At 35.7% G+C, this 15561-nt stretch overlaps 1 protein-coding gene across 2 annotated transcripts in view; it reads right to left on the minus strand.

Moving 5' to 3' along the window:
* The window catches only part of LOC150084152 (diacylglycerol kinase delta), a 511886-nt gene that overhangs the window by 152458 nt on the left and 343867 nt on the right, over positions 1–15561 (minus strand). For both annotated transcript variants that reach the window (XM_090375907.1, XM_090375908.1), the window contains exons 17-18: positions 12094–12639; positions 10448–10763 (exon numbers count right to left, since the gene is read on the minus strand). In XM_090375907.1, coding sequence (XP_090232033.1) covers positions 10448–10763; positions 12094–12639 — 862 coding nt within the window. The remainder of the gene's footprint in view (positions 1–10447; positions 10764–12093; positions 12640–15561) is intronic.

The raw sequence follows: 15561 nt of genomic DNA on the forward strand, positions 1-15561 counted from the left end.
TGAGTATTTTTATATACTGTTGATTAAAAATGCCTTGTGTATCTGTTATTAAATAATAATCCTTTAATATAGTGTTTATTTCATCCACAATTTTTTTGTCATTATCACAAATTTTAAAACATCTATAATGAGACAGTTGCAGATAAAATCAACACTATTAAAGGATTATTATTAAATAATGGTTACATTTAATCAACAAGAACCATAATTTTCACATTTCTTGCTTTAAATTTATTGTAATGTATATTTTTTCATTCTCTTTCTATTAAACCAAAAAAATATTTTTCAAAATACGACAGGCCCTTGTTATAACGTGGTTCGCTCTACGCTGATTTGCTATTCTCATATTATAACCCATATCTCACTCTAACGCTGTCACAACTCACTATAATGCTCTTTTACCAGCGTACAGATTAAATTTTTGGCATGTTTAACGAAAACATTTTATCTGATGTAGTCGATAGCAAAAATGAATAGCAAAATAGTATTAAAAAGTTTCCTGCGCCGACTTTCGAAATTTTCTTCCACGCTAATTTAATTGCAGTACGGTGGCTTGTTACATAGTTCTGAGATCAACATTTTAAAAAATGATCAAGTATATTGCTTGTAATATTTGTGTTATATGCATTTATAAGAAGTCTAGTCATCACTCAGTACAGTGTTAGGTAATGGACAGTTTACTCAAACATTGTATAATAATTGATGCAACACAGTTACATTTTTGAAGGTGAATAAGGGCAGATAAGAATTAAAAAGCAACAACAGCTGGACAAGGTACAAAGCCTAGTAAGGTAAGAAAAAAGGCTGAATTTGAAAATTAAATTATACGTTTTGAAGCGAATCGATTCTGTTCAACAACAAGTGGATGTGTGCAATCATTTAGGACTGGCAGATTCAACTGTAAGAACAATTATAAAAAATAAAGAATTAATTTTAGCAGTGAGAAAGACAGCTGTTCCACTGCAAGCAACTAAATTGGTTATGGCTAGGCCGGCTATTATAATTGAAATGGAGAGACTTCTAAATAATTTTATTGAAGATAATATCCAATATACAATTCTGATAAGTGAAATATTATTAATTAAATAAAAAGCGATTAGCCTATATGATGATCTGAAGAAAGTTCATCTTAAAAATAAAAAAAATAATAAAAAAAGTGGAACCATTTAAAGCTAGTAAGCGCTGGTTCAATTTATTTAAAATTCAGTGAGAAGCCGTAAGTGCAGATCAAGGAGCCAACACTTTCAAAAAAGAACTTCTTAAAAATTATTGAAAGAGGTGTTATACTTCTCAACAAGTTTTTAACATAGATGAAACAGGACTTTTTTTGGAAACAAATGCCTAAAAGAAGTTTCATATTGAAATAAGAAATAAACATTCCAGGCTTCAAAGTGGCGAGGGATCGGCTGACTTTATTGTTGAGTGGTAATGCTGCAGGAGATTTTAAAGTAAAACCCCTTTTAGTTTACTAGGAAGAAGGACAAAGTACAACCCAAAATTGGGGTGGGGGGGACAAATTATGGTTTCTGAATGATGGATGTTTGTACAATTCAGCTAATTACAAAAAGGAACAGTATGAACACTTGTGACATCTATTAGATAGCATACAAACAACCTCTCATACCTGTAATACTGAAATGGAAACAGAAAATACTGCATCATCATTTAGAAAAAGTACAGCAAAATACTAAAAATACTGCATCATCATGGGAAGAAGTACAGCAAAAGATGTCATTCCCCAAAAAAAAAAAAAAAAAGGGACCAATCTTCAGGCCTAGGGATAACTGATAGATAACAATCAAAAACAGACAGTTACAGCTAATTATTGTTTTGATATATTGAATAGTGCTCACCCTCCATAATATATCCAGTGTTCTCTCCAGGACCTATCGAATGGGAGTACCACCTGATGAAATTTTGGCCTTTTTGTGTATATAATTTACTGATTTTATTATACAGGGATTTGCACATTATTTCAGCTTATGACAGTGGTCTCCAAAGTGGGGTGTATGCACCCCTAGGGGTGCACAAGATAATCCGCAATAAATCAATATTTATTAATTATGAAAAAAACTTTAGTTTTTCGAAATTTAATTGAAAATAAAAATTATAAATAAATGTACATGCATTTTGTACTTGAACTTCAATTTAATTTTGTTTTGTATTTTTTTATTTGTGATCTTTTAAAATTATATGTGATTTTAGATGTAATGATTTCCATGTGAATGATTTATAATATATATATATAAAACTTATATATTTAATTTTTTATTTTGAGGTGTGCGTTAGTCCTTTTAAGTAAAATAAGGATGCATGACCAAAAAAGTTTGGAGCCCACTGCCTTATGACACACTAACCTGGCTATTTATTTGCCCAAATTACAAGTTTATTTCTCTCCTTGCTCATATTTTTAATTCTTTGATTATCACCGAATTCTTATGCTGGAATAATTTCCTTTTTTTTTTTTTAACTGTATTTTTTTTTTAACCCAGCAATGTCTGATTATTTGTATTTAATATTTACATGCACTTACCCTCAGGTGTAATATTTTTGTTTTTGTCATTTTAGCAATCTGATATGCTTATATATCTATTGTATACGTATGTTTCTTTCGTATACTGGAATATATGTAGTATACTACTATATATTAAGGTTTGTATAAAACCTTCTGACTTTCGATGTACAGCTAAATATCTTATATAATTATTCACACACAAATAAACATATTTATTTATTATTTCTCTCCCTTAGCTCATTATAAATATAACTAATCTAATGGTCATGCCACCCCTTGAGTACTGCATACCTTATTTTAGGAAGGATGTAGAGTTGCTAGAATGAGTACAGAGGACAACAAGACTGGTGAAGGGAACAAAGGGGGGTGCTCTTATGAAGAAAGGCTTAAGTTCTCAAATTGCACCTTCTGGAGACTAGATACCTGCAAGGCATCTGATTGAGGTGTATAAGGCCTTAAATGGATTGAGCAGGCTCAATGCTGATGGGATTCTTCCTCTTGCTCAGATTACAAACCTGAGGGGGGCATAGATGCAAACTGAGGAAAGACAGTTGTAGAATAGATGTGCAGAAGTTTGCCTTTAGCCAGCGGGTAGTTGATTGCTGGAACAAACTTCCATCTGTTTTTTGTGGAAGTTGATAGCTTAAATCAATTCAAGGCAGAACTAGACAAACATTTGGAATAAATGGATCAGTGAAATGGTCAGTTTTTTTTTTTTTTTTTTTTTTTTGGTTGATGCTGTATAAGCTTGCTTTCTTTCTTGCATCATGTGCCTCTACTAATGCTAATAGTTATATGCTATATAATAGTTATATAAACTAATCTAATAGTTATATGCATATATCCCCACACATATGTGTGGGGATATACATTGTTTATTTATGTAGTTTGATATATGGATATATGTAGTTTGAATTTACGTCCCCTCATGTGTGTAAGTATATATATATCTCCTCTCTTTCAAAGAATTACCATAGTACAGAATTATTCAACATGTCAATAATATGTTAGGCAGCACACCTTGAGTACTGCTTACAGGTCTGGAGGCTTTATTTTAGGAGGGATGTAGAGCTGCTGGAATGGGTACAGGGAAGGGCAATACAATTGGTGAAGGAAACAAAAAGATGGTATTACCAAGAAAAGCTTCAGTTCTGCAAATTGCAACATCTGGAGACTAGGCATCTGTGAGGAGATCTGATTGTTTAAGGCTTTGAATGGACTGAGTAAATGCAATGCTGATGGCATTCTTCCTCAGACTACACACGAGGGGACATAAATTCAAACTGAGGAAGGATGGTTGCAAGGTAAGTGTATAAAATTTTGCTTTAAGCCAGCAGATGGTCGACTGTCGGAACAAACTTCCATTCGTTGTTGTGGAAGTGGGTAGCTTGAATAAATTCAAAGAAGAACTAGATCAAATTAGGGGATGAGCAGGTCACATGGGGGGTTTATTTATTTTTTTAATTTTTTTGCTGATGCTTCACAAGTTTGTTTTCTTGCATCATTTGCCACTACTAATGTAAGACATGGCATCAAAATCCTCACTTTTATTATCTACTCCAAACAGTGTAGCAGTTCATGGTTTCTGCTAGACATTTTTTTTTTAATCATTCTGGCATAGAAGAATGATGAGCAACACATTATGCAAATGGAGTGTTTGGCTTTTGTTGGGGTTATATTAGTTTTGTAAACTGAAATTGGGTATCCAGTTTTCTCTCTGCCGGCTCACCAATGGTGATGGTAGATAGTTCTTTGTCTTCTAACTTCTTCACTAATGATGGTGTTCCCCACGGTTTGGTTCTTTCTTCCACTCTTTTCATCTTGTATATTAATGACCTTCTTTCATTGACTGGAAATCCTATTTATAGTTTTGTTGATGATAGCACATTGCATTGCACCTTCCAGTTTGAGAAACCTTGCCCTGCACAAACTGTTACAACTTCTCAAATATCCACTACCAATTCCTTAAATGTTGATCTCCAGGTAATTGCCTAGCATGACAAAGATAACTTAGTTGATTTCAATCCTTCTAAAACTCAGTCCTGTCTTATATCTCAAAAAAGGATTCTTCCGTTCCTATGTTCATCTTTGATGACACTCAGATTTCTAGACAAGATCACCTATCTCTATTTGGGATTACCCTGATTCTAATCTCACTTGGCTCTGCTTTTGTAAAGGTGACTATGGTGGTCCAAGACAGTTTTTAAATTCTATACAGTGAGACCAACTGATGATGTTACCAACAGCAAATTCTAAATGGGAAGCATTCAAAGAATTAAATCTTGGAAGCCACTAGGCTTTTCATACCAACTAAGAAATATTGTTCAAGGTTTAGGTGTAAATGGATGTCAGATGAACTAATGAGACATGTGGCAAAGGAGAAAAATGCATGGGATACATATAAATTAACAGATGACACAGAAGCCTATGGTAGATATAAGGTGGTCTGTAATCAAGTTACAAAGGAGGTTAGGCAGGCGAAGGCAGATTATGAGAAATCTTTCGAAAGGGATGCAAAGAAAAACAGCAAAGAGTTCTTTACTTATGTAAACTCTAAAAGGAAGGGAGTGAATCAGATTGGTCCACCTGATAACAATGGTTCAACTGTTGATGATACTGCTCAGGTAGCTAACAAACTGAATGAGTATTTTGCATCTACATATACCAACAGTGTGGCATTGGGGCAAATTCAAGGAAGGGAATACCAGAGGTGTATTAAACTCTGGCAGTGAGCTAAATGGTTTTGTAATAACTGAGAGCAAAGTGGAGCGGAAATTGTTGAAGATAAACATAAGGCACCTGGGGTGGATGGGATCTATCCTGTTATATTAAAGGAGGCAGCAAAGGAGGTAAGCAAACCCTTATCCATAATTATTAGAGCTTCCTTGGACTCAGGGGAGGTACCCATGCACTGGAGATGTGCAAATGTGACCCCAATTCGCAAAGGAGGATCAAAGAGTAAACAAGTAATTACAGACCTGTTAGTTTAACATCTGTTCCGGGCAAATTGCATTGGATACTTACAAATTAACACATGACACAGAGGCCTATGATAGATACAAGTTGATATGCAACCAAGTTACAAAGGAGGTTAGGCAAGCGAAGGCAGATTACGAGAAATCTTTGGCAAGGGATGCAAAGAAAAACAGCAAAGAGTTCTTTACTTATGTAAACTCTAGAAGGAAGGGGATGAATCAGATTGGTCCATTTGATATTGATGGGTCAACTGTTGATGATCCTGCTCAGGTAGCTAACAAACTAAATGAATATTTTGCATCGACATTCACACATGAGGAGTTATTCAGCAAGGGGAATGCCAGAGGTGTATTCAACTCTAGCAGTAAGCTACAGAATCTTGAAATAACTGGGAGTAAAGTGGAGGAGAAACTGTTGAAGATAAACACAAGAAAGGCACCCGGGGTGGATGGGATCTATCCAGTTATATTAAAGGAGGCAGCTAAGCAAACCCTTAGCCAAAATTATGAGAGCTTCCTTGGACTCAGGGGAGGTACCCATAGACTGGAAATGTGCAAATGTGACCCCAATTCACAAAGGAGGATCAAAGGCTGACACAAGTAATTATAGACCTGTGAGCTTAACTTCTGTTCCAGGAAAATTAATGGAGGCACTGGTTAAAGAAGCACTGCAGGATCATTTAGACAAGACTTCAGTTATAGCCCAGACACAGCATGGTTTTGTTAAGGGGAAGTCTTGCCTGACCAACTTGATTGGATACTATGATGCAGTCACAAAAGAACTGGATGCAGGGAATAACTTTGATATTATATACTTGGATCTTAGAAAGGCTTTTGATACTGTTGCACATGGAAGACTGCTACACAAATTGGAGCAGTGTGACATTGGAGGCAAATTGCTGCTATGGATAAAGGGGTGGTTGAGGGGAAGAAGACAGAGAGTGGTAATCAATGGACACTGCTCATCGTGGACTAATGTTATTAGTGGAGTCCCTCAGGGCTCAGTGTTGGGTCCATTATTGTTTTCTGTATTTATAAATGATATTGATGATGGTATATCAAGCTTAATGTCCAAGTTTGCAGATGATACAAAGGTTGGCAGGGTTGTCAAGGACACTACTGACACTATGCTGCTGCAACAGGATCTGGAAAGGTTGAGCAGATGGGCTGAGAGGTGGCAAATGAAGTTTAACATTGACAAATGTAAAGTACTACACATGGGAAACAGCAACCCCAGAGCAACGTATCAACTCTGTGGTACTACACTGACAGTGGTAGAGAATGAAAGGGACTTGGGGGTGGTTGTGCAGGCAGATATGAAGTTCTCTGAGCAGTGCAGACGGGCTGCAAGAGTAGCTCATGGAGTATTGTCAATGATATACAGGAATTTTTCCAGCAGGGATAAGGAGGTGATTGTTCCATTGTATAAGGCAATGGTCAGGCCACACCTAGAGTACTGTATACAGGTCTGGAGGCCTCATTTCAAGAAGGATGTACAGCTGCTGGAACGAGTACAGAGAAGGGCAACAAGATTAGTGAATGGAACAAAGGGGTGCTCTTACGAAGAAAGGCTTAAGTTTTGCAAATTACAGTGTCTGGAGACTAGGTACCAGCGAGGTGATCTGATAGAGGTTTTATAAAGCCTTGAATGGTTTAAGCATGCTCAATGCTGATGGGATTCTTCCTCTAGCTCAAAAAAATCACCTGAGAGGGCATAAATTCAAATTGAGGAAAGACAGATGTAGGATAGACGTGCGGAAATTTGCCTTTAGCCAGCGGGTGGTTGGTTGGTGGAACAGACTCCCATCCCTTGTGGTGGAGGTTGATAGCCTAAATAAGTTTAAGGCTCAGCTGGACAGGTATTTTGAACGAACAGAGGGGTGAAGTGGAATTGGTTTTTTTTTTTTTTTTTTGGCTAATGCTGCATAAGCTTGCTTTCTTGCATCAAATGCCTCTACTAATGCTAATGCTAATGCTAAATTAATGGAGGCACTGGTTAAAGAAGCACTGCAGGATCATCTAGACAACACTTCAGAATCCATGCTGTGTTATAGTTAGGACACAGCATGGGTTTGTTAAGGGGGAAGTCTTGTCTGACCAATTTGATTGGATACTATGATGTGGTCACAAAGGAACTGGATGCAAAGAATAATTTTGATATATACTTGGAGCTCAGGAAGGCTTTTAATATTGTTGCATATGGAAGGCTGCCGTACAAATTGGAGCAGTGTGGCATTGGGGGCAAATTAACATTAGCATTAGTTGAGGCATATGATGAAAGAAAGCAAGCTTATGTAGCATCAGCCAAAAAAAAAAAATCCCTCCCATTTCACCTATCTATTCACTCCAAATGCTTATCCAGCTCAGCCGTAAATTTATTTAAGCTATCAACTTCCACAACAAGAGATGGAAGTCTGTTACAGCAATCAACTACCCACTGGCTAAAGGCAAATTTCCACACATGTATTCTACAACTGTCTTTCCTCAGCTTGAATCTTTGCCGCTTCAGGTTCTTAATCTAAGCAAGAGGAAGCATCCCACCAGCATTGAGCTTGCTCAACCCTGCTATGGATAAAGGGACAGTTGAGTGGGAGAAGACAGAGCGGTAATCAATGGACACTGCTTTTCATGGACTAATGTTATTAGTGGAGTCCCACAGGGTTGTGTTTGGTCCATTGTTGTTTTCTCTATTTATTAATGATATTGATGAAGGTATTATCAGGCTTAATATCTAAGTTTTCAGACGATACGAAGGTTGGCAGGGTTGTTAATTAAATTTAAATTTTCTGTTTATACTCCAGGACGACCAAACAGTCAGGAGTTCACAAGATACACAGAATACAAGAAACAGTATCGTATTCAGCAGTCACGGGCTTGAACCCCGGTCACGCAAGGCACATGTACTTATGCACCCGCGCGCCTGACAACTAGGCTGTGGTGGACTTTAAAAACTTTTTTTTCCGTTGCTGGTATTCAAACTGAAGTTTATGACACTAAAAGATGATCTTAATGACACTAATGATGGTATGCTACTGCAACAGGATCTAGAAAAGTTGAGCAGATAGGCTGAGAGGTGGCAACTGAAGTTTATAACATTGAAAAATATAAGTATGTGTGGTACTACACTCTGGGTGGTAGAGAATGAAAAGGACCTGGGGTAATTGTGCAGTCAGATATGAAATTTTCTGAGCAGTGCAGATGGTTTGCAAGAGTAGCTCATGGTGTCTTGTCAATGATATACAGGGATTTTTCTAGCAGGGATAAGGCGGTGATTATCCCCTTGTATAAGGCAATGGTCAGGCCACACCTTGAGTACTGTATACAGGTCTGGAGGCCTCATTTTAGGAAGGATGTAGAGCTGATGGAACGAGTACAGAGAAGGGCAACAAGATTAGTGAATGGAACAAAAGGTTGCTCTTACGAAGAATGTTTTGCTTAAGTTTTGCAAATTACAGTGTCTGGAGACTAGTCACCTGAAAGATGATCTGATTGAGGTATATAAGGCCTTGAATGTACAAGTAAGCTCAATGGATATGGGATTCTTCCTCTTGCCCAGATTAATCACCTGAGAGTACATATCAAATCGAGGATAGACAGTTGTAGAACAGATGTGTGGAAATTTGCCTTTAGACAGTGGGTGATTGATTGCTGGAACAAACTTCAATCTGTTATTGTAGAAGTTGACAGCTTAAATAAATTCAAGCCAGAACTAGACAAATGTTTGGAGCGAATGGAGCAAATTTTTTTTGCTGATGCTGTGTAAGCTTGATTTTTTGAATCATATGCCTCTACTAATGCTAATAAGTATATCACAAATATTGTTACCTCTTCATCTAAAAATTGGATTTTCTCTTTTGCTCTCAGCATTACTTTTTTTCCGAACAGCTATTTACTCTGTACAAATCTCAAATCTGACCTACCATGGAATATTGTTCCCACCTCTGTGGTAGTGCCCCAAAACCTCTCTCAGGTTTCTAGACTCTATTCAAAAGAGGGCATTAAGTTAATTACTGACCCATCTCTAACAAAGCATTTCCATTCTCTTTCTCACAGATGTTCTGTTTTTTCTGCATGCCTTTTCTATAGATATTTCCATGGGCACTGTTCTTCTGAATTGGCTTTTATAATTCCTGCTCTCTCTCTTTCTCTCTCTCTCTAATCAGTCCGAACACTTGCCGCAACTAGTTTGCATCCTTTTACTGTCCAACTTGAAACTAGCAGAACAAAAACTTTTCTTCCTCCTCATTTGTTCCTTCAATTGCTGTTTTCTGGTATAACCCTTCATACAAATTTCCTTAAGATTACAATCTACAGAAATTCAAGTCTAATGTTAACAAGTATCTTTCATCTTCTCAACCTATGCACGGTGCTAAGTACTATAGGTTCTGATACCTTTTGAGCTTTTGGTTTTCATAAAAAAAAAAAAAAGTTCTACTATGAAAGCAAAACTGCACATGGTTCCCCATTGTTGGTGGATCTGCTTAACACTTTTGTTGAGGGACTCTGCTTTCTGACCTAGCTGTGTCAGGAAATATTAGGGATTCAAGAATTGCCAATCCTTCTCTGTAAACCAAGGAAACCTCCTCCATCAAAAATGGGTTTGAGCTTTTTTATTTATAGAGGCAACAGCTGACATTTTTTGCCATATTTTTAGCTTGAATAATATAATACATCATCATCTGTTAGACAATGAAAAATACTGATTAGCAAGGAACTAGTGTGAAATGTTCCTATTATTATACCAAATAAGATTACATTAAATAAAGAAATATTTAAGACTGCAAATGTATGAAGTATTCCAAGCATCTGGTAGGAGGAAAAATTTTATTCTCAAACTTTTTTTTTTTTAAATTATTTAAATTTGAATTTTAATTGTTTGATTATCACAACTTTTATTAAAGTAAGACTTTAAATTATACTGAGATATATAAATTATACATCTTATTTTATCACTTACAAGGATATTTCCTCAACATCCATGAGTGGTGATGCAGCAGCACAAAGGGCATCAGCATTTGCTAACAACACCTTGCCAATAATGCTGTCTTTATTAAGGTTAGGCCACATGGGCAAAGATGCAAGAGGGTTAATTATAGGGAATTCCTTTCGCTCAGGTAGTACAGTTTCAGGAGATCGACTTTTTTCTCTAGTATGGGTTGAAAGAAGTGGTATCCCAAGACTTGACCCCAACTGAAGTCCAATAGCACCCACATGCTTTAATGTTGCACCACTGCTAATTCGTCTTGAAGCAGTTGGAGACTGAGCTGTTTCACCTGAAAAATACACAGAAAAAAAGATTTATCAGCTTTCCAGGGTTACTCAATGATATTAAAAAAAAGAATTAAAATGATATTTAATATAGTATTAGCCATTAGTGCAATGAAGCCACATGCTTCTGCAGTTAAAGTACATATGCAGTTTAACTTTAACTGCAGAGGCAGTTAAAGTTAAAAGTACATATGAAAATACAAATTATGCACTCCCTCCTCCTCACACAGGTAACTATCCAGTTTTTTACCTTTAAATTTCTTCAAATTGTCAGCCTCAACCACCTGTGGAGAAAACTTGTTTGCTCCAGTAATTAGTGAATCGCCGACTAAAAGAAATTTTCCTACAATCTAGTCCAAATCTCTTTCCCTGTAATTTTAATTCATGGGCCCTAGTTTTGGAATTCTTTATAAAAATTAAAATCCCACCTTCATTCGTTCTACTAACCTGAGCCTTATAGACATCAATCAGGTTCCCCCACTAAGATGCCTGGCTGCCAAGCTCCGTAGCCCACTTAATCTAAGTCTTTCCTTGTCCTTGTACAGTCATTCTTTTCCAATCTTGCCACATGAGTTGTCCATATTTGGACTCTTTCAAGTTCAAAGTCTTTTTTTCAGATGAGGTCTCTATATTTGGACATAGTATTCCATATGCAGTTTTACAACTGCATTATACAATGGGATTATGGCCTTCCTGTTTTCTACAGGATACTGTTCAATAAATCATCAGTAGGACACCATGGGCTTTCCTGGCCAACTGTTTATACTGCTCAGAGAAGTTAAGTCAGTGACATTTGTATCCAAGAATTATAACGTATAGTGTAACCTTGATCCAATCATGGGAGATAACATGCTTTTCCTCTCTGAATTAATGTTTACTTTTACTCCTTTTTTTTTTTTTTTTTTTTTTTGTTAGTGCATCGGCTTCTGTGGCCATAATGCACCTCCCAAAGTTTTTGCATTTTACTGTGATCCAAGCCCGAGGCAGGATTCGAACCCGCGACCTTTGGATTGTCAGGCAGGCACTTTACCCACCTGGCTAGCCCGGTTGGCCTTTTGCTCCTATGTGTAATTAGTGTTTCATTGATTTTTTTTTAATTACATCTCTAATAGCTGTCTCCCCATCTCCTCAGAAGTTTAGATGTTTTGTTATCTGTTTTATATAATATAATAATAATAATATTGTTTTGGGGATATGATCACCATCATGGTATATCTGAAGCTGCAGCAGAGTGAGCTGCAATATACTAAGGGTGTACGTATTAGCAAAATAAATTATCATCACTCAACAAATGTGAAAATAATAATAATAAATAAATAATAATAATTAATTTACCTTTAGGTTTATCTTCGACAACTGCAACAGTCTGTCTATCTTTCTCTTCTTCCATTTCATACTGCTGGTAAGGAGAGGGAGTACGGCTAGGAGACTGAAGTGGAAGAGAAAGTACTGCTTCTTGTCTTCCTCTATCTAAAGGAATTGACCTGGATTCTGGAGTCTGTCTCTGAGGAGATGGTGAAGAACAAGGAGAAAAAAGAGGAGAAGGGGTTAAGGAAAGGTAAGGTCGTGGTGAAGGACAAGGGGAACTATCAGCACTAGCTCCACCTTCAATAGTTGGGAGTGTAACCTGAAGAGTGTCTTTAAGAGATGCACCAACACTCTGGCCCATTGATGAACCCCATGGATTCCAAGGTATTGATGGAGGAGGTGGTCTGTCGACATTTTCTTCATGAAATGTTGTAGTAAACACAGGTATTTTTGTTAGTTGTTCACAAGATTCAGTAACTTCAATTGGACTATTTGGCTCAGATTCAGGTTCTTTACCAGATGATTCACTTTGGGCTTTACGTTGTTTAGTTTGAGCATTTTGTTCATCAACAGCTATAATGATAAAAGAAAAAAAAAAATGACAATTATTATACTTATATATTGTTATTCATTATAAAAATGATGTGAATTCTTAGTTTACTTAGTTTCATTATCAAAATTATTAGCTACTAAAATTACTAAATTTTATACTAAAACTTACTAAATTTATGGGAAAGGTAATTTTTTGAAGCATAATTATTTTTAAAAAATTCAAATTTCAATATTTTTAAATACACAGAATATTGGAAAGTATCATTCCAATATTCTATATTAAAAATTAACAATAAATATTTGCACATTATTCCTATATTTGCATCCTATATTGCACATTATACATACATTAGAGGTTCAAAGGTGGTGCCAAATTAGGCCATAAAACAAAAGCCCTACCATTCAAGAGAAAAGTGCAATATATTTCGTGGCTTGCTGCTAAAAATTCAGTGATTTACATTCAATATGATTATCATCAGATGTTTAGGAAGGATCCATCAAGTGTTCCAACCTTTTATGCACGGATGGAAAAGTTCAAGAAAACTGGAAATTCATTTACTGCATGATAAAAGTAGCAGATATCCTTAAATGTCTGTCAAAGTTCTGGAGAGCATTTGTAATGCATTCCATTGAAGCAAAAGAAAGTAAATTCAATGCCCTTCACAAGAACTTCAAATTCAAAAATCAAAAGTACACAGTGTCATTCAAGGCTTCAATTATCTGCCTTTAAAGTTCAAGTGGTGCAGCAATTATTACTAACAGACAGGCCAGAATGCAAAATATTTGTTGCCACAATGCTGCAGTTAACTGAAGATAGTTTCCTACAAAAGGTGTCCTTTTCTGATGAAGCAACTTTTCATGTTTCAAGACATGTAAATTGGTGCAATGTTCATATATGTGGGTCTGAGAACCCACATGCAGCATGTGAAAAAATGCATGATAGTTCAAAGGTTAATGTGTGGTACAAGCACTTCATCATGGTCAGATTCCAGCTCCAATTTTCCCTCTGAAAAATCAATTAATGGAACAGTTTATCTTTTCCTTTTATTATGTGTTTCCACAACTGGGGAAATATCAGCTGAATGTTTGTTTTTCCCAACAGGATGGGGCCTCTGCCATATTCAAAAACTTGATGCCATTTTCCCAAATTGCTGTTATTGATCAAGGTAGGCCAATTGAATGACATAACTCTGCTTGATTTTTTCTTATGGAGTTATGTTAAGGGTAAGATATTTGCAACAACAGTTCCTGATTTGCCAACATTATAGACAACAATAATGGAAGTAATCACTTTGATTTCACCTGAAATGCTAAGCAATGTATGGCAGGAGATCAAGTACACATTTGACATCTCAGGGCTACACGAGGGCATATTTTGAAGTTTAGTGGCAAACAATTTTTTTTTTTTTTTTTTTTTTACTATTATTTAAAACAGTTAATATAAATATTCATCTGTTCAAAAGTTATGGATTTTCTAATAATAAAAGTTTTTTTTCTGAATATACCCCATATTTACTGCAATACAGATAGTAAATTTATATAATCAAGCTATTTATATACATTTGCCTAAATAATTTATGCTGATAATTAATAATGTAGTGCAACCTCAATATAATTTCTGGTATTTTGGGGAAAACTTTAACATCTGCATTATAAGCTAACTTCATTATAGCTGAATGAACAATGACTAAAAGACATGAACTATTAAAGCAAACAATTTTATTACATGCAAATTCATTTTCTGCATTATTTTTAATGTTTTGATGCCAGTGGACTAATGCTTTAACCCAGTGGTTTTCAACCGGGGTGCTGCAACAACATTCCAGGGGTGCCACGTAATTTGGGTTTAAGTTACTTAAACTTATTATTTTTTAAAATTTATATGTTTATTTCATTATAAAATGGTGTACAGTATCTTTTTAATTTTGTGGTGATCTAAAATTGATGTTTACTTAGTACCTCTACATAAAGAATAAAATTATTATAATTATATTATTGTAATAACTGATATAATATGTATATTTTTTATATATATATTTTTTATATTTTATATATATACAGAGAGAGAATCGGACCTAACAAGCAGAAAATTGAGTAGGGGTGCCGCAAAATAAAATAACTTACTTAGGGATGCCGTTATTAAAAAAAAGGTTGAAAACCACTGCTTTAACCACTTCAAAGAATATTTTTTTCCTGCCATAATGGATCGGCTTTTTTTTTATTATTATTATTATTTTACAGATTAAAAGTATGCATCATGCAAATACTCATTGTATAGTTTTTTGTGTTTTTTATAAATTTTTTAGTAGAAAATACATGGGAGTAATTAATCCATTTGGGCTATCCCGAGTTATCTCGTGAATGCCAAAAAGTATGCAAAAACTATACAGATTTTTTAAATAAATTTGTGCTTGAGCTAAAAGAAAGGAACAGAAAAACTCTTCAATACTCATTATATAAATAAATTTTAAAAAAATCAAGTGGAATGCACGAGCAGTATCCTCCTGCCACAAGCGATAATTGTGAACTAACTACATTCTGACACATGGCTGCCACAAGTGGATAATCAAAGTAAGCATCTCTTATGGGCGCAATTCATGAGGGCGCCGAAATATTTTTCAATATTGTTTTCTAATTGGTTACGCTTTTCAGTAGGCGCCTCCGTAGCCAAGTGGGAAGAAGCAGCAGTGCATAGCACACGCTTCTTGATTAGACCGGGGTTCGAGCCCGTCACCACCAAATACGGAGGATGTGGAAAGGTCAGGGAATGACCACTGCATATCCCAGAGCAATATGGCCTTAGTTGATAATGCTCCTAAAAACCAACAAACAACAACAGCTTTTTAGTATTCAGGACGACAAATTTTATTTTGCTTACTGCTGGCACATAGGAACGCATGCTACTGTTCTGACATTGCTGTACAATAAGTAAATATAAGTAAA

Source organism: Mastigoproctus giganteus, chromosome 6 (assembly GCF_048544385.1).
Source record: "Mastigoproctus giganteus isolate SK-2022 chromosome 6, ASM4854438v1, whole genome shotgun sequence".
Lineage (NCBI taxonomy): Eukaryota > Metazoa > Arthropoda > Arachnida > Uropygi > Thelyphonidae > Mastigoproctus > Mastigoproctus giganteus.